The 22,174-nt window shown below is 37.5% G+C and overlaps 5 protein-coding genes across 5 annotated transcripts; 1 reads left to right on the plus strand and 4 right to left on the minus strand.

Moving 5' to 3' along the window:
* The first annotated feature begins 4,817 nt into the window (after window positions 1-4,817).
* LOC128368342 (GTPase IMAP family member 8-like) lies at window positions 4,818-10,354 on the plus strand. The gene is made up of 4 exons (XM_053329132.1): window positions 4,818-5,565; window positions 7,573-8,808; window positions 8,906-8,970; window positions 9,837-10,354. Exons 1-4 carry the CDS (start codon window positions 4,818-4,820, stop codon window positions 10,095-10,097), a joined length of 2,310 nt encoding a protein of 769 aa, XP_053185107.1. The 3' UTR covers window positions 10,098-10,354.
* Window positions 10,355-11,052: 698 nt separating this feature from the next.
* On the minus strand, window positions 11,053-12,267 carry LOC128368343 (olfactory receptor 11H6-like). Its single transcript, XM_053329134.1, has one exon. The coding sequence runs from the start codon at window positions 11,974-11,976 to the stop codon at window positions 11,053-11,055; it is 924 nt and encodes a 307-aa protein (XP_053185109.1). The 5' UTR covers window positions 11,977-12,267.
* A 716-nt stretch (window positions 12,268-12,983) lies between these two features.
* LOC128368344 (olfactory receptor 14I1-like) lies at window positions 12,984-13,928 on the minus strand. The gene has a single exon (XM_053329135.1). The coding sequence runs from the start codon at window positions 13,926-13,928 to the stop codon at window positions 12,984-12,986; it is 945 nt and encodes a 314-aa protein (XP_053185110.1).
* Window positions 13,929-17,466: 3,538 nt separating this feature from the next.
* LOC128368345 (olfactory receptor 51E1-like) lies at window positions 17,467-18,402 on the minus strand. Its single transcript, XM_053329136.1, has one exon. The coding sequence runs from the start codon at window positions 18,400-18,402 to the stop codon at window positions 17,467-17,469; it is 936 nt and encodes a 311-aa protein (XP_053185111.1).
* Window positions 18,403-20,224: 1,822 nt separating this feature from the next.
* On the minus strand, window positions 20,225-21,160 carry LOC128368346 (olfactory receptor 51E1-like). The gene has a single exon (XM_053329137.1). The coding sequence runs from the start codon at window positions 21,158-21,160 to the stop codon at window positions 20,225-20,227; it is 936 nt and encodes a 311-aa protein (XP_053185112.1).
* Between the last annotated feature and the right edge of the window lie 1,014 nt (window positions 21,161-22,174).

The raw sequence follows: 22,174 nt of genomic DNA on the forward strand, positions 1-22,174 counted from the left end.
ACATGTAATTGCAAACCTCACTATCTCCATGGCTAGATCACACAATTCTATTTTTTTTTTTTTTTTTTTAAATCTTGTGATTTTAGTGAACTGACCATTTAACTTCCCGGTTTGGAGAGGCTGGTGTCTGTTAAACTACAAAGAGAGCGCCGAATGTGAAAACTGTCCTTATCAAGGATACCTGCCATCTGTTACAGGTCTCATTTGTAGCCTGCAGCACCAACACCTACAGATTTCATTCTGACGCATTTCAGTTGTTTTTCCTGTGTGTGTTCCTATTTTCCACCGACTTTCACACAAATAGGAATTTGCATGTGTGTTACGATTCATTTTTAAGACATAAACGGACCATCTCTCACCCCCAAAAATCAACCAGCAATCCCAGTCCAAACACTGAAACAGTTCAACCCACCCATCATCCCTTTTGAACACCAGTCGTGACAGTTGAAGTGCAGCGCAGCCCATTCTGGTTGATGTGACTGTTCTGCTGCTGCCATTAAACGGTAGCGGACCCAGATTCCCAAAAAAGGTCGCCAACTGTCTTCATGTAGCCTCACACCTGTTAGCTTATTAGTTTGCTGTACAGATATAGACTGTAGTAGTGACGTTTTAACCTTTGCCTTAAATCAAGCTTGCTCAGGCAAGGGATTGCTTATTCGCCACCCCTTTAAAACGGCACCCGCCTGTTACCTCTGTTATGTTAAACTATTCATCCTCTTCTTCAAGTTAAAGCAGTGCATGGTGGAGTCACATGTGTTCATTTGGTTTGATCACCAAAGTGAATCATGACAACCTTTTTTTTTTTCTTTTTTTTTTTTAAATCTGTGAAATGGTAAATAGGAAGCGATTGGTTTAACTGTGAACAGCAACTCACCACTGTAGGTGAACTCGCAGTTTTGTACATCTCACTGTTTTAGAATTGGGTCAATCCAGAGTTGGTTGTTGTTTTTAACTCAAATTAAACGTTGGCTGCTGCAGTACATGAGTGGGTTTCTTCTAACATGACGAGCCACATTTCCTGGTCTAAATTGCAAATAATGGTAGCAAAGACATGGAGGGGATATACTTTGTGTCCTGCCCCCCACACCCCCTCCTGCCCCCCCCCTCCCCCACCTCCCGTGCCAGTTGTAGTACTAATCATGGATTTTGTTTTGTTGGTTCAGTTTTTTTGGATCATCACTCCTCAACAGTGACAATATTGTGTACTTCCTCCTTCTGTAGCGTTATCTAAACCCAGACAAATTTCATGCAAGCCTTAATAGACAGTGCTGCTTAATTTTTGTGTGAAAATGTAGATGCTAACTGAGCCCCTGTGGTAGTGAAGATTTGAAAATTGAAAAAAAAAAAAAAGTCCTCCGGATTAGTCGTCCAGGTGGCTTGTTCTACAATTTTACATTAAGAATTAAAGAGAAATGAAAGTGAATACATTCTGCTCTTGTGAGTTGAAAGAGCTCTTGTTTGTAACCAATTTTTTACAAGAAGACACTTTGAGTTGTGTTACCTCAAATATTTGTGAAAAGCTTTAGGATCTTGCTCTGTTTTTTCTCTCTCCTTTAATCCCAACATACTGCATCAGATAATACAGTCCAGCTCATCCTGTCATTCAGTAAAAAAAAAAAAAAAAAAAAAAAATCAAAAGCAGAAAGGATGGTGAGACATTAGAAAAAACGTTTTACACTGGATGTTTTTATTCAGTAAAGAAATATAACATGTGGTTGTTTTTTTTCTGAGATCTTGAATGGAATCAAATAAGAAAATCGACACAAATATTACTTTTTTAAATCTTGAAGATAAATCAATTAGTTGCACCTCTTACGCCAGCTTTTGTTTTCTAGGGCTATTTTTATGTTTTCTTCAATTACAACACTTAAGAATATTAAAGAATTTAATCACAAAGCAACTTTTACTCTTTTGACTTATTTGGATTTGTGTGACTTTCTCTGTTCAGACAGCAGTCCAGATAAAAAGGAATGTAGCACAGCAGGATACCAGGGGCACAAAAAGTGTTTTTGGCCATTTCCTTCTCCCATTTTTTCTCCTCCCGTCAGCTCAGCCATTTTCACAGAGGCACACTGACATCCATCCTTCATTCATCATTACACATCCACCAATCCTCCATTGAGATAGAGCATATTGTCACCTATGTGTGACAGTATGGAGAGACTGTGTTAAATGAAAATATGTACATAAAGTAAATGAAAAGAATGTCACTTACTTTTAGAAATTGTAGAGATGTACTTAGCCGTTCTTTTGCAATAGACCCTTTGAATGACCCAAAACCATTTTTTCCATCAGATGTCCCTGTGACATTTTGCATATATAGTCACAGTAAGTGTGGCTAAGATGTTGAGACTGTATAAACATGTACATAATGTAAATTATGAGTATGAAAGTTACTTTTAGAAATGGCAAAGACGCTCCTCTGTTCTTTTGCAATAGCTCTTTTGAATGACAGGCAATGCATTCAGGCTACAACCAAATGTACCACTGACACCAACAAGCGATGGAAAAGCTACAGCAGAAGATTTAAACTTTTCTGGCCTCCTCTGTGCAGATGACATAGTTATCTACAAAAGTTATTCTCAACAATGTCTCACCTTTCAGGATTGGAGCTGTAAATACCTTTGGTGATGCCTACATTGTAATTAAAGTCACAAACAGAAGGCTGTAGTCACAGATGATGCTTACAAAGCATTTTTCAAACTTTGTAATTAATCATGGTTTCTTACTGTAGTCGGTTACTTTTTGCATGATGTGCATTATTGCACAGTCACTGAATCGAGTTAATTCTGACTCAGGGACTCTTTTACAGGCAATGCGACAGCTGTGGCATTAACTCTGAATTTGAATCTGAATAAAAAGGCTTTCTGAGGAAGTTTAAAAGGTGTGATTCTTGCTTTTGTCAACGCTACACTTAATGTTCAGTTATTCTTGACTTATACTCTTCAAAGCCACTGAAAACTTGGTTTCAAATCTTATAGTTCAATACAACAAATATAGTATATAAAGATAACACAATAAGCAATCCAATTTTAGGATTAAAAAGAACATTTTGTATTATTTATTAAAAATTCCCATCAGACATGTTTTAAAAGGTATAAAGATAGTCTGACTTAAATAATAATTTGTGCCTGATAAGGGGTTTGCACAGTTGTTAAAGTGTTTAATCTATGTCCTCCACATTGAAAAATCCTGAATCTGCAAATATTTCAACGGCCGGATGCAAGAAGTATCTTACTTAAAACTACAGTATGCAAGTAAGTTGAATTTTTCCCTCCATACATGTTTGAAGACATAACAATATGATTTCAATAATATTTTGCTTTATATGTTTTTTCCACAAAGAAAGTTCAATTATCTCTTTCTTCTTCTTTAAATAGCATCTACTTCTTCTCCCTCATTAAATATCCAGAATCTATGTAAATATTTTTCATATCAAATGTTTAACTGTTGGATGCAGATGTTTCCTACTTTACTGTTAAATCTATTGCCAGTGTTTGTGCACTTGAGGCTTCGGGTTTCCACATCACACATGTAAGTTGAATATTGGATCAGGATTTGACTCCAAATCAGTAGGCCCACCCCTTAAAATCTGATTTTCAATGAGTACGGCAAAACTTTCCACTTTCAGTTGATGAATATATAATGAATATATAAAATAGCTTTCTCATGTCAAACTCTGTACATACATCATTCTGCACAGTGAAGCTGAAACATACAACTGAAAAACCTTAATTGAAAAGTCTATTCTAAAAGTCTATACTGGACCATGACTGACCTCCAAACTAGCGGTTATGTCACAAATCCAAAGTCTGATTAAAGGTGAACACAGTAACTTTCCACAATTAGCAGATACATGTGAATTCTTCCAACATGCACACAGTCATATTTCCATCACGTCAGAGGAAATTATATTGACGTCACGTCAATTATGAAGTAAGAAGCTGATTGAAAGCAATAACTTTACTAAGTTTAATTAATTAATTATTATTATCATCTAATTACATTACATTTTTATTATTTAAATTCTTTACTCTGTGACAGTTATAAATGATACCTAACCAAACAGCAAAGAGTTTTATGAGTGCTGTGGTTGGCTGGACTTTGACCTGTGTGGGAGAAAGTCGTGTCAAATGTTAAAGCAGGAATCAACACTGACAACCGAGAATTGAAAATGAAGAAGAATTCAGTGACCCACAGAGCGCAGAAACATAAAGGTATGTTGATGAATTACATTTGCACTCACACTTCAATCCAATATACAAACACTTTGAGTATAAACAGTGGCATTTATTTATGAATTCTAACATTTATATAACAGAATTAAAGCCTCCAGTTGTTTAGTTTTTGGTTGTCAAAGGAGGTTGATACTTAATACAATCTTACAATAAAGGTCTAAACTTCAACTTTTCTGATTGATTTATGGACTTATTGTCCATGTTTGTTTAAAAGTTTAGATTGAAAGTTGATTCTTAACCTTAAAAACAGCTTTTGACAAAATAATCACGTCGATTTAATAGCTCTTCTGGAACTTTTTATCACCATCTGTCTCTGTCAATTGTTTCAATGTCAAGAAAGAGTTTTTAAAGTTAAAGTGCCAACAATCCACTGGTTTCAGTTCCTCAAATGTGATGAATTTGTGCTTTTCTTTGTCATACATAGTAGTAAATTGAATATTGTTGTACTTTTGATTGTTGGTCAAATAAAACAAGACTTTTAAAGATGTCACCTTTGACTTGATGATTCAGTAAAATAGATTACAGCACAATTAACATTTACAACAACTGTGTTAGAGTTACACTATTATGCAATGACATATGATCAGTGTTGCTGATAAGTCTCATCTCCCAGCAGGGGGTAAACATTGTCCTCAGGAGTTTAGGATTATCCTCCTGGGTCATGACTGGCTGGAGAAGAATTTAACAGGTAATACCATCCTCGGTCGACAGATGTTTGATATCAGCAGAGATGTGAAGATGTGCGTCCGGAGACAGGGTGTTCTTGGCAATGGGTGTCAAGTCATTGTGGTCAGCACCCCTCAAAGGTGGATTCACTACTTTGTCCAAGACCCTGACCTAGTGAATGAAAACATGGCAACCTGCATGTCCATGTGCCCACCAGGACCTCATGCCTTTCTCACAGTCATACCCATGAGCTCTCACCAAGGCAAGCAGTGGACAGTTGAGGGACCTCTGGAACTGCTTAATGACACATTGTGGAGAAACACAATAGTAATATTCACCAGATCTGTGAGACAGAAAGGAGAGTCTGTGGAGGGATTCATTGCAAAACATGGGTTTATCAAGGCAGGTTTGGAAAAGTGTGGAAATAGGTACCTTGTTCTAGACACTTGGGAAAAAGGTGATGGCACCCAGGTTGCAGAGCTTTTGGAGAAGATCGATGCACTCGTGGCAGAAAACGCAAGGGCAGGAGGAGCTGGTTATGTGACTACAAATGAGGAAGTCTCAAGAGTAACTGAGAAGGAAAGGAAAGAGGCAGAAAAGAGGGTGACGTTGAGGCGAAACAATGTGCAGACAGCCAGAAAAACACTCAGATCTCTAATGGGTAAGCATCACTTAAAGCACCTTAGTGTGCTGTTTTCTTGTTTTGACTTCAACTTAAAGTCTGTGTAAAGTAATAATAAATATGTGTTCTGAGTTTGACATACCACAGAAAAGTGTGTTAACCACCCTGCCAAATTTGAATGATTAAGAAAAAAGAAAAAAAACGCAAATATATGAAATTAGGCTTCAAAGTTGTGTAAAAATCAGCCTCTTTCTCTGCTACCAAATGCTGTGGGAGTGCCCGGTCCGCCGAGTTCGCTGAAACCCTGCCTCCTACCAAATGTCACCTGTCAATCAAAGTCACCACCTCTACCCGAAACATGGACGCTCATAGACTGTATAAAAGAAATGGGCGTAACATCCGTGATGTCACCCATTGGTTTGTGGACTGCCACGCCCTAATGCATACCCTGCTTTATTGTCAAATATAAAATCAGGGAGGCCAAAATTTCACAAATGAACATCATACTGCATTGAAGAAGTCTTTAAACTAGTGATTGAGACCATAAAAACATTTTGAAAATGTTTACTGAGGTTAGAAATCAAGTGAGAAGTTGGTGAATTCTCGATTGACTTGTATTGAGACGGAAGTCCTTTTGACACCAAAACGGTCGCCCCCTGGTGGCCTTTTGCTAGAATGCAGTTCTAAGTTACTTCTGCGTTGGCCTAATTTCAGAGGACCGGAACTCCCCGCCTGTGGACGCTACGTCTGCTGCTAACTCAGCTGCTAGCTCGGCTCAGCTAACTGTAGACTGTAGTTGTAGTGTGCGGAATGTATTTATAGAGCTACAGCAGCAGGGGCGGGTTTATGCCAATCACCACCGCATTACCTAACGTAGCAGTGATTTTCAGACCCACCACTAAATCCTGAACACAGAAATCTTGAAAGTTTGTGAAGCCTAGCTCCAAATCTAAAATGGTTGAAATACTTTTTACACCTTTTTTAGAAATACATTTTTGACATATTTAATGTGTAGAAGAAGAAAAGTCTGAATTCCCTTTACACGGTTTTTAATTATGTTTTTGTTCAATCTCACAGCTGCACAGGCATCGATTTTCAGGAAGAAAAAAAAAATTAATGTCACTCAATATGAGGTCCTAATTACTAGCATTAAAAATTCTCCACTGATAGGAAGGGAGCCGGCCAATAAATAAACAGTTGGATAAAACTCTTCAGCTATTAAAAGCACCAAGACCCCTGGGATCCAAGCTCAATCAGAGGCCCAATACAAGAAAAAGTCCGAATAAGTCACCGTTCATACGCGGGCAGCAGCTCAGGAGCTGCTGCTCGGTCTTCTTCCCACTCCCTGCTGATCTGCGTCTCTTATTTCTTTTTCCGCCGTCTCGTCCCCGCACCTGTCTTAACTCAAGTGTCAATCATAGTAGCAGAGAAAGGGTTCGGCAAGTCAAATCACACATCCAGCAAATCAATGTCCAAATTAAGCAAAACAGCAAACAAAAAAACCCCAGCAATACATATCTAAATCAAAACACAGCATAACATGTACATTTGCACTATAGGTACTGGTACTTGTAATTATGACCGTAAAAAAAAGTGTTTTACATTTTGACATGTAGGCTACAACCTGCCCAGCACCAAACAGCAAACAGACAAAATTGATGAGTTGGTTCAGACCAAAAATAAAGTTAGGAGAGTGAATATTGGACTTTTAATTGCCAGATGGACAGAAACACTCCATAACTGCTAATAACCTCATCATATCAAATGAAAATATATGACAAACGTTATTTTCACAGCTCGTTTCCACTGCCCCCAAGTGGCCAACCAGTCATTGCAGGTTTAAATGGACATATTACACTATATTAACTGTTGTAGTTAAATAAAAATACCCTTAAATTACATACATTTTATGGTTCAAAACCAATTTAGGAAACAACCAATGTTTCTTAAAGCTTTCCCCCTCCTCTTTTTCTGCACCCAAACAAGATATTCTTCTCAGGCAAAAGTATATTCTTGTTTTAATGAAGACTTTTTTTTTTAATTCAGTGGAGTACCCTCCAATTTCTATGCTTCGCCTTCTGATTGTGGGACCAAAGCAGGTTGGGAAGAGCTCAGCTGGAAACATCATTCTTGACGATGAAGTCTTTCAAGCCGGACATCCAACGTCCCAGTGCATCGAGAGACAGGGTGACATTCACCAAAAGCGAGTCAGTGTGGTTGACACTCCTGGCTGGAATGGGAGATACTGCTCTGAAGACACTCCTCAGGAGGTGCAACAGCAGATTACCCACAGCACATCTATGCATGCTCCTCATGCTGTCCTGGTGGTTGTACGCAGCGACGAGACCTACACTGAAACAGACCGGCTGAAAGTGGATGAACACTTGAGCTTGCTGGGAGCATGGGTGTGGACTCGAGTCATTGTGCTGTTCACGTGGGGAGACAAACTGGGCAGCACTCCCATTGAGGAGCACATTGAGAGATGGCCTGCCCTGCAGAGGTTGGTTGACAAATGTGGGAACAGATACCATGTTTTTAATAATGTTGGAGATACTCAGGTGAGTGACCTCTTGGCGAAGGTTGAGGAAACAAAAGTGAGCAATGATACTGAATACTTACTGAGTATTTTCATGAAGGCAAAAGGAGAAAATGATCTCCTAAAGCAAACAGTTGAGGAGAAGGAGAGGATAATAGAGGAAATTATTAAGACAGATACAGAGAAAGATACACAGATTGAAGCTCTGAAGGTGACAGTAGAGATGGAGAGGCAGGCAGAAGCGAGGCAAAAGAAAGACCATGAAGAGGAGATTCGTATAAAATTATTGGAGGCTGGGAGGGAGAACAACCAGCTCAGAGAAGTCACCATAGAGAAAGATAAAATGATCACAAGCCTGAGTGAAAGATGTGCTGAGAAAGATGATGTGATAAAAGCAATGAAGCAAAGCAGTGAGGTGAAAGAAGCAGTGCCAAAGGAACCAGAGCAAGAGATCGCAGCCTCTAAGACACAACAAATGATGGCAGATCACAAAAGTGAAGCAAAAATGCTCAAAAAGACAATTGAAGAGGTGAAGAGACACAATGAAGATACAAAAAAGGTGTTGATAGAAACTATTGAAGGGATGCAGAGACTCGTACAGAAAAAAGAAACTGACACTGTGCACTTTGACAAAAGTGACAGCCCCACATTAATGACAAACCTCAAGACACTGGAGGACATCAGGAAAGAGCAGGAATGGGCGTTCACAGTACATTCGAGTCACCATGAAGACACCACCAAACCCAGTAAGTACTGATCCTGACAGACATGATCCAAAATCTGGTGTTGTTAAGTAAATGAAGGGTCTAATGCTGAATGACTGATGCCACTAACCTCTTTCAGTTACAGAGCCAGAACAGACAAAGCAGAAAGTGCAGGACACTGACGTCATGCTGCCACATGACAAGGTGAGGGAAAATTGACATTTCCATAATTTTTGGAAGATATTTGATAAGAAAATTTGATTAGGTGAGAAGTTCAAGACAAGTGACCTCTTTGCTCATTTCAGCTAGAGAAGTTAGTTTTGCTGCACCAGTTTGACCTGAAGTACATGATAACTAAACCATATTAATAAGACTCAGTTCTCTGTGGACTTTTTTCCTCTGTGATCACACACAGGAAAGTGGAGAATACTACAAATACACTCAGCCAATATCATGATAGACTTTTTAGGTATTTTAACATTCAATTGGAAATTGTAGCCTAGCAACCAAAATATGCCAAAAAAATGTTTTTAACTTTAGACCAAAACATCAAACAGCATTACCGTACATGCCTTGAGTCAGGCCACTTACATGGCTAACACTTTTTTTTTTAAAGTAAAGCATACAAATCTATGGATAAAAATGTAAGAACCGAGGGTGTTAACAACTCTTTGAGTCCAAGTTATATTTATTCTATTCCTGTCTACATAGGGTTGGTCTATCGTCATGTGTGTGCAAATATGTCTTTTGTCTTTAAAGGCGCAAGGAGAGTATCAGCTTTGAAGTGCAAAGAAATACATCTATTGGTGTTCTTTCTATATTTGGGTCTGCTCGGGTCAACAGCATTTTGAATCTGAAGTACAACTGTCTTAAATAGATAGAAAACCTTTGGGACTGTGTCTCTTTTTTGATTCATTTATTTTTTCTGGTAGTCTATGCATCCATCTTATATTGGGTCCAAAGTGTTGGGGAAACATCCTCCATGCAAACCCTTTGTCCAATTTTTTTTCTGAATGGTGGGACAGTAAACAGATATACCAATAAAGCAATTATGATCCTGATTTCCACAGAGAGAGACCACAAACAAAATGTGGCAACCTGAGGCCGACTGGACGTCATTCCTGAGGGCTGGAGGTACTGCACTTGGGGCTGCACTTGGGGCTGCATTTGGGGCGGTTGCTGGCTACTACAGAGTCAGTAGTAGTCAGTTGAGCACCCGGTCAGCTATCGGGGCTACAGGAGGGGCTCTGCTGGGGAACTTACTCACCCAGGGAGCCTGGCCCCAGCAGAGGAAAAAGGGGTCAGACACCTGCAGCGAGTCTCTACCATGAGGCATCTGAGACATGAAGCACATAAAATTCTTGATTACGACCACAATAAATGAACAGGGGAAATAGCATCTATACATGAATCTACCGAAATGATTGCTTATTCAGATTTTTATACAGCCTTTTACAAGTTTTAAGATACACATCTTCTTTGTAACTTTATTATCATAAGTCTTTCATCACCGTCCTTGTACTCACTGCAAGCAAGTACCCCCGCCCCTTTCTACTGTTTGTATTATTTTCTGTGCAGTGACATGAACAATTCTGTCTGAACAATCAATCAGGATCACATCGTAGACAAGAGATCTGATGAGTCAAATTAGATGAAAACGTCTGTCCTGGATTACTGTGGATGTAATAAGACTAAGGATTCTGTGATTTTGAAGTGTAAAGTTTCTTTGAGTGTAAATGTACTTCAATTAACTGTCAAACATTAAAAACAGTTTAAACCTCATGCAGAGTACTGGTCAGTAGGTCTAAAGCAGCTATGTCAAATGTAACAGCTGTACTAATGATATGCTATGATGTGAAAACTCAAACATGAGGCAAAAAGAAGAGCTCTAATGTGTAAAATAATTTAATTAATTTAATAAAAAAAGGATATTCATCCTATGTGTATACACTGCATGTGTGCACATGCCAGTGTGTAAAACAAGTGTGTGTGACTAATTGCACTTAATCCAAGAGCAGAATATAAACATCTCCATATATTCATACAAGTTGCAAAGACAAATCAGACATCAAATTAATGCAATTTAAAGGTTTACACACTCTATTAGTAAGCATATCTGGAGGCCTGCCTTCCTCATACATGTGGAACAGACTTGGACATATTGTGCAGACATCTTTAGGAAAACAGAGACATCGTAATATATCTTAAGGCAAATACATTGAACTGCAAATTGGCTTCAGTTAAACACCTTATATACATTACATCTGTAGCATTCTACATAGGTAATTATTTTTTAATGCCAACTAAACCGAGAATCCTATCTCGGATTTTGGTCAGTTTAAATCCATATATCAGAGGATTCATAACTGGTGGAATAAGGAGAAATTCTATAGTGATTAAGTTTTGGAGGCTTTGAGGTAAATCTTTGGAGCCAAATCTCATATACATCAAATCAAAAACAATTGCAACAAGGAATGTGATTAAAGAAGTTAAATGTGGCACACAGGTCTGCATAAACTTTACCCTGTCTTCTTTGGACCTCGCACATTTTTTAATAAGATGCATATAAGTCCAAATGATGAAGAGCCCATGAGACACATAAATAAAAATAGTTATATATGCAATCACACTGTTTGAAAAGGTGTCATTATCTGGACAGGCAAGTTTAACAATTACCCAGTTCACACAAAACAGCCTCTGAATCTTTGAACCACATAACTTGAGTCTTGAAGTCAGGAGTACGTTGATGGAAAAAACACAAAATGGTGTAAACCAGGAGAAACAGACCAGCTGAGAGAGCCTGCTCTTCGTCATGAAAGAGTGGTAGTGTAGAGGTCGACATATAGCCAGATATCTGTCATAGGCCATGACTGCTAGAATTGACAAATCACTGCAAGCATATGAGTACATGACAAAAGCCTGAAAAAGACATCCACCGTATGAGATTTCTTGATTAGACGACAGGAGATCCAAGAGGAATTTGGGATAGAAACCCATTGTCCCATAAAGCCCATTAATGCAAAAATTGCACAATAAGATGTACATAGGCTCATGTAGATTTTCATTTAAGATAATGATCATGACAAGAGAGATATTGGCAAACAAAATAACACAGTAATATAGAAGAGTGAATGTGAATAGAGTGACTCTGTAATTAATTGTCCCATTTATCCCAGATAGAGTAAAAACTACAACAGTAACATTTACCATTATCAGAGCACAAATCACACGTTCCTAATGTCACAGCTGAAGTGGTCACAGAGTAAGAGGTAGCCCTGCACTGTAGCTACATCCCTACCACTCTGTTGTCTCTCCACATCCACACGGTCTATTAATACCAGCAACACAACAATAACAACACAGCTGGGGGTTCAAACTCAGGGCCCAGATAAAAATGTTTACAATCTGACATCAGCCAAACAAACATCTTTCTCTAATCTTAAATACTTGTTTTAATCCATTCTTAAAAACAGTAACTGTAGATCAACAAATGACTGACATATAAATAATTTTTTAGCATAATAGTATCAACAAAACCTTGGAATCAAATTTAAAAAACACAAGAATTAATCAATCAGTCAGACTTTATTTGTATTGCATTTTTCAAACAAACAAAATGTAACACAAAGTGCTTCACACAATAAAGCAACTCACACTGTACACTGTGTGTGTTTCAGTCAAAGTAATTATACATCAGTGATTCAGCAATATTTTACAGGTAAACTGAACCAGTTAACTGCTGCAGTTGGTTAAAAAAGTTTTCGTGCTGAGGTTGAAGCTTTAAACAGATTCACAATGACAACTGCTCACTATGGATATTACAGAAAATACTACAGGACACTTATCAGAAGACAATATCACAGAAGACAATATTGTCTTAATGCAAATAAATAATTTTAGTGAAAGCAAAAGGTGTGTGCTGTACGTTCCATAATTAAAGAAAATAGATTTAAAATAAATAGCCTACTAGATCATGAAATGTGTTCAGGACTTTATCAGCAATGTGTTTTCAACAATATAAAGCTACACAATTAACTGAAGCTGTAGCACAATGATATGTGATAAGACAGTGATTTACTGATACTGACATGCAGTAGCCTACATATATGTGTTAAATACGATGTGACATATGATGTGATTGCATAAATAGACATCACTATGAAAAACACACACACAATATAAAATGATGCATAAAACGTATAAATGTCAACTTCTTTCTAATGATTCAATATTGTTGTTTTTTTCTTTACACACATGCATTGTATGATTCTGTTTCTTATTTGTGTCAATTTTAAACCATATATAAGAGGATTGAGGATTGGAGGAATGAGGAGAAATTCAATTGCCATAAAGTTCTGGACACTCTGTGATAACTGCTTAGAGCCAAATCGCATGTACAATAAATCAAAAAGCAAACACACAACAAAAATAATTAAACAGAACAGATGTGGCAGGCATGTCTGCATAAACTTGCTCCAGTTCTCTTTGGATGTTAGACATGTTCTGATCAGATATACATACGACCAAATAATTAAAACAAAATGACCAAAATAAAAAGTATAGTTAAATGCTGGTATAACAATGCTTGCTATTGATAGAGAACAAGCTACTTTACTAATTAACCAATTAACACAGTAAATCTTTGGTATGTGTGAGCCACATAACCTCGATCTAGAAGTTGTTATTGTGCCCACAAACACCAAAAAAAAGGGTATAAACCAAGCAAAAAACACAAACGCATACATTCTTTGTTTAGTCATCACAGAGTGGTACACCAGAGGGCGACATATAGCCACATATCTGTCATAGGCAATTAAAGCAAGAAAAGACAAATCAGCACAAGCATATGAATGTAGAACAAAACCCTGCACAAGACATCCGCTGTAAGAAATGACACGAGCAGCAGACAGGAGACCAATGAGAAAATGTGGGTAAAAGCCTGCTGTGCCATAAAGTCCATTGATGAAGAGATTACAGAGGAGGATATACATGGGTTCATGAAGGCTTTTATCCATAAGAATTGTCAAAATAATGGTCACATTTAGCAGCCAAATCACACAGTAACACAGCAAAGTGAGAGCAAAGAGAGTGACTCTGTAGTTTGCTGTGCCACCTAACCCTGACAGAGTGAACACAGTAATCACTGACATATTATCCATCATATAATTCTACTGGCAGTACATCAGATGTCATTTAAATGCTGCACAGATAGGAAACTGTCTGATTCGTGGCAGGAGAAGAGAAGGGTCCTGTTCTGTCTCTATTCACCCATCATCTAATGTTACCATTTGATTATATCCTCTCATGGCAGTAATATTCAATGACGTGGTTAACATGAGACTTCAAGCTGTCCAATCACTAAAGTTGCTGTTGTTGTGAAGAATTTGTCAGTCACTTGTCAGCAGGGGCGGCCTGCCTGGTTCATCAACCAAAATGTCAGATAAAGCGACACTGAGTGAATCATTAGCCTAGTTGTAGTAATAATGGCAAGCAGACAACATAAGGAGAGAAAGGTACGACGGCGTATTTGGACCATATATATGACACTGGAAAATCTAAAGCATCCATTGGTATCACTCTTGTCATGCTATCAAGTGGTGGAAGGAGCTAAATAAAGCTCCACATTTAACTCAAAGGTTTGAGGAAAATCTCTCAGTCTTCCATCTGAGTGTTGTTTGTTTCTCTGTCATTTGCGTGATGGGCTATGAGAAGACACTTATCCTCACATAGACTACAATCCTGGGGTTTGTTTGTATACAGCTTCATTATTATAAGGAATAAATTGAGCAGAGTTGTGCAATTAATTAGTTAATTGGTTTTGCGATGTGTCTTTGCTACAAATACCTTGTTTGGTATAATATTGGTATAATATTTGGTATAATATTATGAGGAGATATAAGGACAACCCTGATAGTGACTGTGTGTCCATGGCTGGGTCGTGGGCCTATTAGGGAGAAAGACCAGGGCTGTTTTTTATTCCCAGTCCGTCCCTGCTTGTCAGTGGAGAAAGTGCCCAGGAGCCCAGGAGGTCTTACTCTGAAAATGTTTATTGAAGCTTGGCCAAGGAGTATCAAAGTATTATCAATACACCCCTCTGATGCATGATTCCACCACGATTCTGTCACTGTCCTCTGTGGATCGTATTTAAGACTTCACAGACAGTGCCACAAATATTCTATGCCGTCATACTCAATGCATCAACAGTATGGGATTTGCCTTTTGGTTCATTATTCAACATACAAGAAGACAGTTACCCATCTGTGGGTTTAGGAAGTCAGACATTCATATCCTCTGACCTTGGTTGCCACAGCAATGCTGTGCCTACGTTATCAAAGTGACTCCCACTGACAGTTGCCTTCACTGTCTCAAGAAGAGAGACTGTCTCTCTGCCAAGATGATAGTGCTGCCTTTTCTGTGACCTCAGAGCCCATGCTTGACCCTAAATTGGGAAAATTCCCTAACAGCTGTCACAGCAGATGGTGCTGTAAGGTCTAGTAAAGGGCTCCTGCTATGCTTACAGAAAAAAACAATATTGTGACTTTTGTTCTCTCTCACACAGGCTCTGCCCTCCACTGGACTCTATGGGTACAGTAGACAGAGTCCAATGAATGTTTGCTGTGCCACGACATGCCGTCAGACTGCTTCACTGAGCCCGACTGGCTAAAGGTTTACCGCCGTGGCCCTTCTACTACTCTATAGTCCCTTTTGCTTAAAGAGGAGGTTGCAGGTTAGAGCCCCCATTGAATCAATGTTTAGAAAAATAATGTAGGAACTAGTTTTTCTTTAAAATATAATTATAAATACACTAATGAGGCTTTTGGAGTCATTTTTGTGAGAAAATGTAACTTCTGCATCTGAAAAAGCTGAACTGAAAGTGACGTAACAACAGGGAGAATGTATTGAACTGCAGTAAAACAATGGATCCTAGTACAAGCGCTGACGCAGAGGAGACTTTAAAGACCATGTAAAGTGAATTCAGACATTTTCTTCTAAACATTCATTCATTACATGTAAACACAATTTTCTTTCCATTAAAGTACATAGAGCAAAAACTGAGATTAAATTATGAATGTAGAACATTGAAACCACCCATCCTATCCCTTTTATTCACATTTTTATTTGATATTGGTGTTAAACATCCCTGGTTCAAGTCTGACTGATGACCTTTGTTTCCCCTCTCTCACTAATTTCCTGCCATCTTTTTTACTGGTGTTGTCTAATAAAGGAATGAAATGCCCCATTAGATAACAGAAGAAACAGTGCTACTGATTTGTTGAATGACAATCTTGATTTGGTATAATTCAGTTTAGTTTGAATATTCTGTGTATAGATTTTGTTGTACATGTAAACACCTTTGTAAACTATGTTTTGACAGTTGCTGGGAGGGGTAAGGCTTTACCAAACAATCATTTTATATAACAAAAACTAAATTATTTTGAGTCAGAGTCACTTCCCGATAGCTACAGTGTGTTCCACTTTGTAAAAACATCTACTGTACATAAGTCACTAAGCTGGCTAAGTGTCAACAAAACAGGAGGGAAATGGAGGCATATCAGTAACGCTGACGTAAAATTTATATAATTTTAAGAAAGCAACCTAACTCAATAAAAGCAGCTAATTGAGACAGTTTTTTATGGTGTGACTGCAAAGCTAGCCATAAGAATAACCCTTTGCTATAATTATCTGTACATTATTGACAAATAATAATACCACCCACATTACTCAGTGACATTAATATCACTCAGTAACTCAAACCAAAGAGGAAATAAAAGCTAATTAAATCAGGTGTAGTCCCTTTATATTCTAGAATAGCAATATTGATAACCACCTGGTTGTTTGATAAGATCTGGATCTCATAATAAGGAGACACTTTTCTCTTAATTATGATATTCTTGTAATTATGAACTAGTCTAATTATGGAATATGGAAGTCATAAAGACAAGATACATGTTGAATCTCAATTAGTTTATTTCAATGGTGAATGCATGTGTTTCCATAGTAGGCAGGTGAATAATTGGTCGGTTCTATACCAGTTGACAATTTTGGTGTCATCTCAGTAAGACTTCAGTAAAGGTCAATCAGCCTTAAAATCCTGCTGTAAAACACTATGACTTGTAAAAATTATACATGGTAACTTGCATTGTTTAACTGTTGTTTTGATTCACCACAGCCAGAGAAATGCAGGTCAGTTCTAACTTTATTTTCAGACAAGCAAGAAAATAGTTAACAGGCAGCATAACATGAATATGTTAAAGGTTAGGTTCACCATTTTTCAAGTCCTCATGTTCATACTTTAATTTTGAGCAAAATATTTAAAAGTTTATCTTAAGATAAAATGAGACTTAAGCTGTCTGATTTAGTCGATTCAATGGATATCTTCCACAGCTACAGTTTTAATAAACATGTCTCTCTTCGTGTCTTGACAGACTGTTTTCTTGTTTAGTTGCAGTGGAAGGATCGTAACAACAAGAGGAAATTTGACACTAAAAAGACTGGGAGCTGTGGGTTTTGTCCATGACTTACATTGAAAGTGCATTATGAAGGGATTACTTAAAGTCTAGTAAGAAACGTATGAATGACTGCAACACGAAAAACATCAATCAATGTGTATTTGGGCACGTGACTTTTATTTTGGGACAGACTGAAAAAATGCGAACCTATCCTTTAAATACAGTATTTAGTGACATTTTAAGAGGTTGTTTAAGACATAGTTTTTAACCATGAAAACATCCTGAAAATGTGCTTTCTAATTTCTGGTAACTTCAGGCCATACACAAGAGGGTTCAGAAGTGGAGGGATCATGACATACTCCAATGATAAAATTATAGCTAAAAAGGGGTTTAGCTTTTCATCATCAAGACGACTCAGGGCAACGTCACAAAACACAGTGAAAGAATAAGTGACAAATGAAATAGTGTGTGGCAAGCAGGTCTGAAACACCTTGTTCTTAAATTCAGATGAACTTTTCCTGCACACAAGCAAAATTCGAAAGTAAGTATATAAAACATAGGTCAGAGGTAGAAAGATTGTAGTTACAGCTACAAACATTCCCACAGTGTGATTTATATAGGTGGAAATACACGACAGTTTAACCACATTCCACGATGCACAGTAGACTTTTAAGATCTTGTTGCCACACAAAGGAAGCCTGATGGCTAAATAGAGACATGTTGTAATAGAGACAGCTGGACAGATCCAAGCTAAGGCTGACAAGCTGTACACTGTTCTAGCAGTCATCTTGTTGTGATAGTGTAAAGGATGACACACAGCAACATACCTATCATATGCCATAATGCCGAGGATTGTCATCTCATTGGAAGCATACGTATAAATAACAAAAATCTGAGTGAAACAAGAAGGACGTGAGATCAAATGAGTGTCAGACAGAAGGTCTGCAAGGAATCTGGGGAAGAAACCAGCTGAACCATACAGAGAGTTTACAGGCAAACAGGCAATAAACATATACATGGGCTCATGTAGCGTTCTCTCAAATGATATTATCAGTATTATAATAACATTAGCAGCAGCAATAAAGTAAAACAGCAGAAAGCACAGTACAAAGGCTGGATAGCGGTAGTAGCCCATGTTCACATACATGGCAAGGTCAAAGTGAAACATGATAGAGTCATTTTCCATTTCACAAACTCAGGTTGAATCACTTTAAACCCTTAAGATGGTGTCATAATGAAACCTGTCGGTGCAGCTTGTCTTTAAAGATATTTGATACCTGCCAACCTTCAGGAAAGTCTTCCACGCCTTTTGCTGGAGAATCCCTCACTCACTCAGTCCCCTCAAGACAAGTTTTATGGTGACATTGGTGATAGGAGATTGGCTGACTTCATTGCCACTGAGACGGACAAAGGCCAAATAATACTTTACATTTGCCAGGCAAAAGTTTACATATTCAAATGACTTTTTTTCAGCCACATTGTTTCACCAAACTTTGTCCACTTCTTTGTGTTGCATTCATATATAATGATGAGAAATGGTATTATTATATGGCATATAGCTAAAAGTCAACTGACTTAGTCCATGTCAGTGTGGATGTATTGAAAAAAAAGTCAAGTTATTTTGGCCTTTTGCAAGATACCCACAGCAGCTTGAATTACACCTGTTTCACCTGTGTTAACTGCTCAGTTTAAATCACCTAAAAAATAATCTGTTTATTATAGACTGACAGTGGGGGTTGGTTCAGTGGAAACCTTCAGGCTCTCTAAGCTGTATTGAATCTTTGTCTCTCAGCCAAAGTAAGGACATTCAAATTTACTTTGAGAATGAATTACACTACTTTGAGAAGTATTAATGGGGATAGCGCACTGGTTACTATTTTTTTCAGTGTAAGTGAGTAAAGTAAACTTGGACCTTCATCCTTAGCAGAATAACAACTGAAAATTAGGCCAGTTTGAACAAAAGCACATGCATTTGGTGAACAAATATACTTTCATAGTCGGCAGCTAAATAATTGGTCTCTTCTGTAAATACCAGTTATCAATTCTTGTGTCATCTCAGTAAAACTTCAGTAAAGGTCATTCAGCCTTGCAATCCTGTTGTAAAACAACATGACTTATAAAGCAATTAATATATTAGATGTAGTATATCAAAGTTTACTTATTAAAAGCATTTGCTAGTGTCTGAAGTATTTCAGTTTAGACTATAATATACATTGAACATGTACACTCACATTGATTCACTGTTGATTTGATTCACCACATCCAGAGAAATGCAGTTCAGTTCTAATTTTATTTTTGTTAAACCATAGTCAAACATTACAAAGAAAGTAGTTCACAGGCAGCATAATAAGAATATGTTAAAGGATGGGTTCACCATTTTTCAACTCTGTCTTAAAACAATAGTTAAGTGCTCAAATTACATTAAAACCGTTTTTTTTTTTTTTGCTGTGATTATTCCTCCTGTTCATACTGACTGTTTACAATGTGTTTACAATGAAAATGATGGGGGACCAAAACCACAGTCTCCATTTTGAGCAAAAATACTTAAAAGTTTATCTTAAGACCTGATTAAGTCAAATCAATGTATATCTTCCACAGGTACAGTTTTAATAAACATTTTTCTCTTTGTGTCTTGACAGACAGTGTTTTCCTTTTCAGCTGAAGTAGAAGGATCACAACAACAAGAGGACATTTTAGCACTAAAAAGACAGTCATTTTGAAAGATATTGAATATAGGTTATTAATTCACTGATCCAATTTGACTGATTAGCTTAAAATCAACTTTTAAATACATTTTTGCAGAGAGCTGTGTATTTTGACCCCCATCATTTTAACTGAAAGTGAATTATAAAAGGATCTCTTAATGTCTAGTATGAACAGGATGAATGATTAAAGCAAGAAAAACGTGTCAATGTGCATATGTGGACCTGACTGTTATTTTAGGACAGACTGAAAAAATGTGAACCTATCCTTTAAATACAGTATTTAGTGACATTTTAAGAGGTTGTTTAAGACATATTATTTAACCATGAAAACATCCTGAAAATGTGCTTTCTAATTTCTGGTAACTTCAGGCCATACACAAGAGGGTTCAGAAGTGGAGGGATCATGACATACTCCAATGATAAAATTGTAGCTAAAAAGGGGTTTAGCTTTTCATCATCAAGACGACTCAAGACAATATCAGAAAATACAGTGATAGAATAAGTGACAAATGAAATAGTGTGTGGCAAGCAGGTCTGAAACACCTTGTTCTTAAATTCAGATGAGCTTTTCCTGCACACAAGCAAAATTCGAAAGTAAGTATATAAAACATAGGTCAGAGGTAGAAAGACTGTAGTTACAGCTACACACATTCCCACAGTGTGATTTATATAAGTGGAAATACACGACAGTTTAACCACATTCCACGTTGCACAATAAACTTTTAAGATCTTGTTGCCACACAAAGGAAGCCTGATGGCTAAATAGAGACATGTTGCAATAGAGAAAGCTGGACAGATCCAAGCTAAGGCTGACAAGCTGTACACTGTTCTAGCAGTCATCCTGTTGTGATAGTGTAAAGGATGACACACAGCAACATACCTATCATATGCCATAATGCCGAGGATTGTCATCTCATTGGAAGCATACGTATAAATAACAAAAATCTGAGTGAAACAAGAAGGACGTGAGATCAAATGAGTGTCAGACAGAAGGTCTGCAAGGAATCTGGGGAAGAAACCAGCTGAACCATACAGAGAGTTTACAGACAAACAGGCAATAAACATATACATGGGCTCATGTAGCGTTCTCTCAAATGATATTATCAGTATTATAATAACATTAGCAGCAGCAATAAAGTAAAACAGCAGAAAGCACAGTACAAAGGCTGGATAGCGGTAGTAGCCCATGTTCACATACATGGCAAGGTCAAAGTGAAACATGATAGAGTCATTTTCCATTTCACAAACTCAGGTTGAATCACTTTAAACCCTTAAGATGGTGTCATAATGAAACCTGTCGGTGCAGCTTGTCTTTAAAGATATTTGATACCTGCCAACCTTCAGGAAAGTCTTCCACGCCTTTTGCTGGAGAATCCCTCACTCACTCAGTCCCCTCAAGACAAGTTTTATGGTGACATTGGTGATAGGAGATTGGCTGACTTCATTGCCACTGAGACGGACAAAGGCCAAATAATACTTTACATTTGCCAGGCAAAAGTTTACATATTCAAATGACTTTTTTTCAGCCACATTGTTTCACCAAACTTTGTCCACTTCTTTGTGTTGCATTCATATATAATGATGAGAAATGGTATTATTATATGGCATATAGCTAAAAGTCAACTGACTTAGTCCATGTCAGTGTGGATGTATTGAAAAAAAAGTCAAGTTATTTTGGCCTTTTGCAAGATACCCACAGCAGCTTGAATTACACCTGTTTCACCTGTGTTAACTGCTCAGTTTAAATCACCTAAAAAATAATCTGTTTATTATAGACTGACAGTGGGGGTTGGTTCAGTGGAAACCTTCAGGCTCTCTAAGCTGTATTGAATCTTTGTCTCTCAGCCAAAGTAAGGACATTCAAATTTACTTTGAGAATGAATTACACTACTTTGAGAAGTATTAATGGGGATAGCGCACTGGTTACTATTTTTTTCAGTGTAAGTGAGTAAAGTAAACTTGGACCTTCATCCTTAGCAGAATAACAACTGAAAATTAGGCCAGTTTGAACAAAAGCACATGCATTTGGTGAACAAATATACTTTCATAGTCGGCAGCTAAATAATTGGTCTCTTCTGTAAATACCAGTTATCAATTCTTGTGTCATCTCAGTAAAACTTCAGTAAAGGTCATTCAGCCTTGCAATCCTGTTGTAAAACAACATGACTTATAAAGCAATTAATATATTAGATGTAGTATATCAAAGTTTACTTATTAAAAGCATTTGCTAGTGTCTGAAGTATTTCAGTTTAG

The sequence above is a fragment of the Scomber japonicus genome, chromosome 11, assembly GCF_027409825.1.
Source record: "Scomber japonicus isolate fScoJap1 chromosome 11, fScoJap1.pri, whole genome shotgun sequence".
Taxonomy (NCBI): Eukaryota; Metazoa; Chordata; class Actinopteri; order Scombriformes; family Scombridae; genus Scomber; species Scomber japonicus.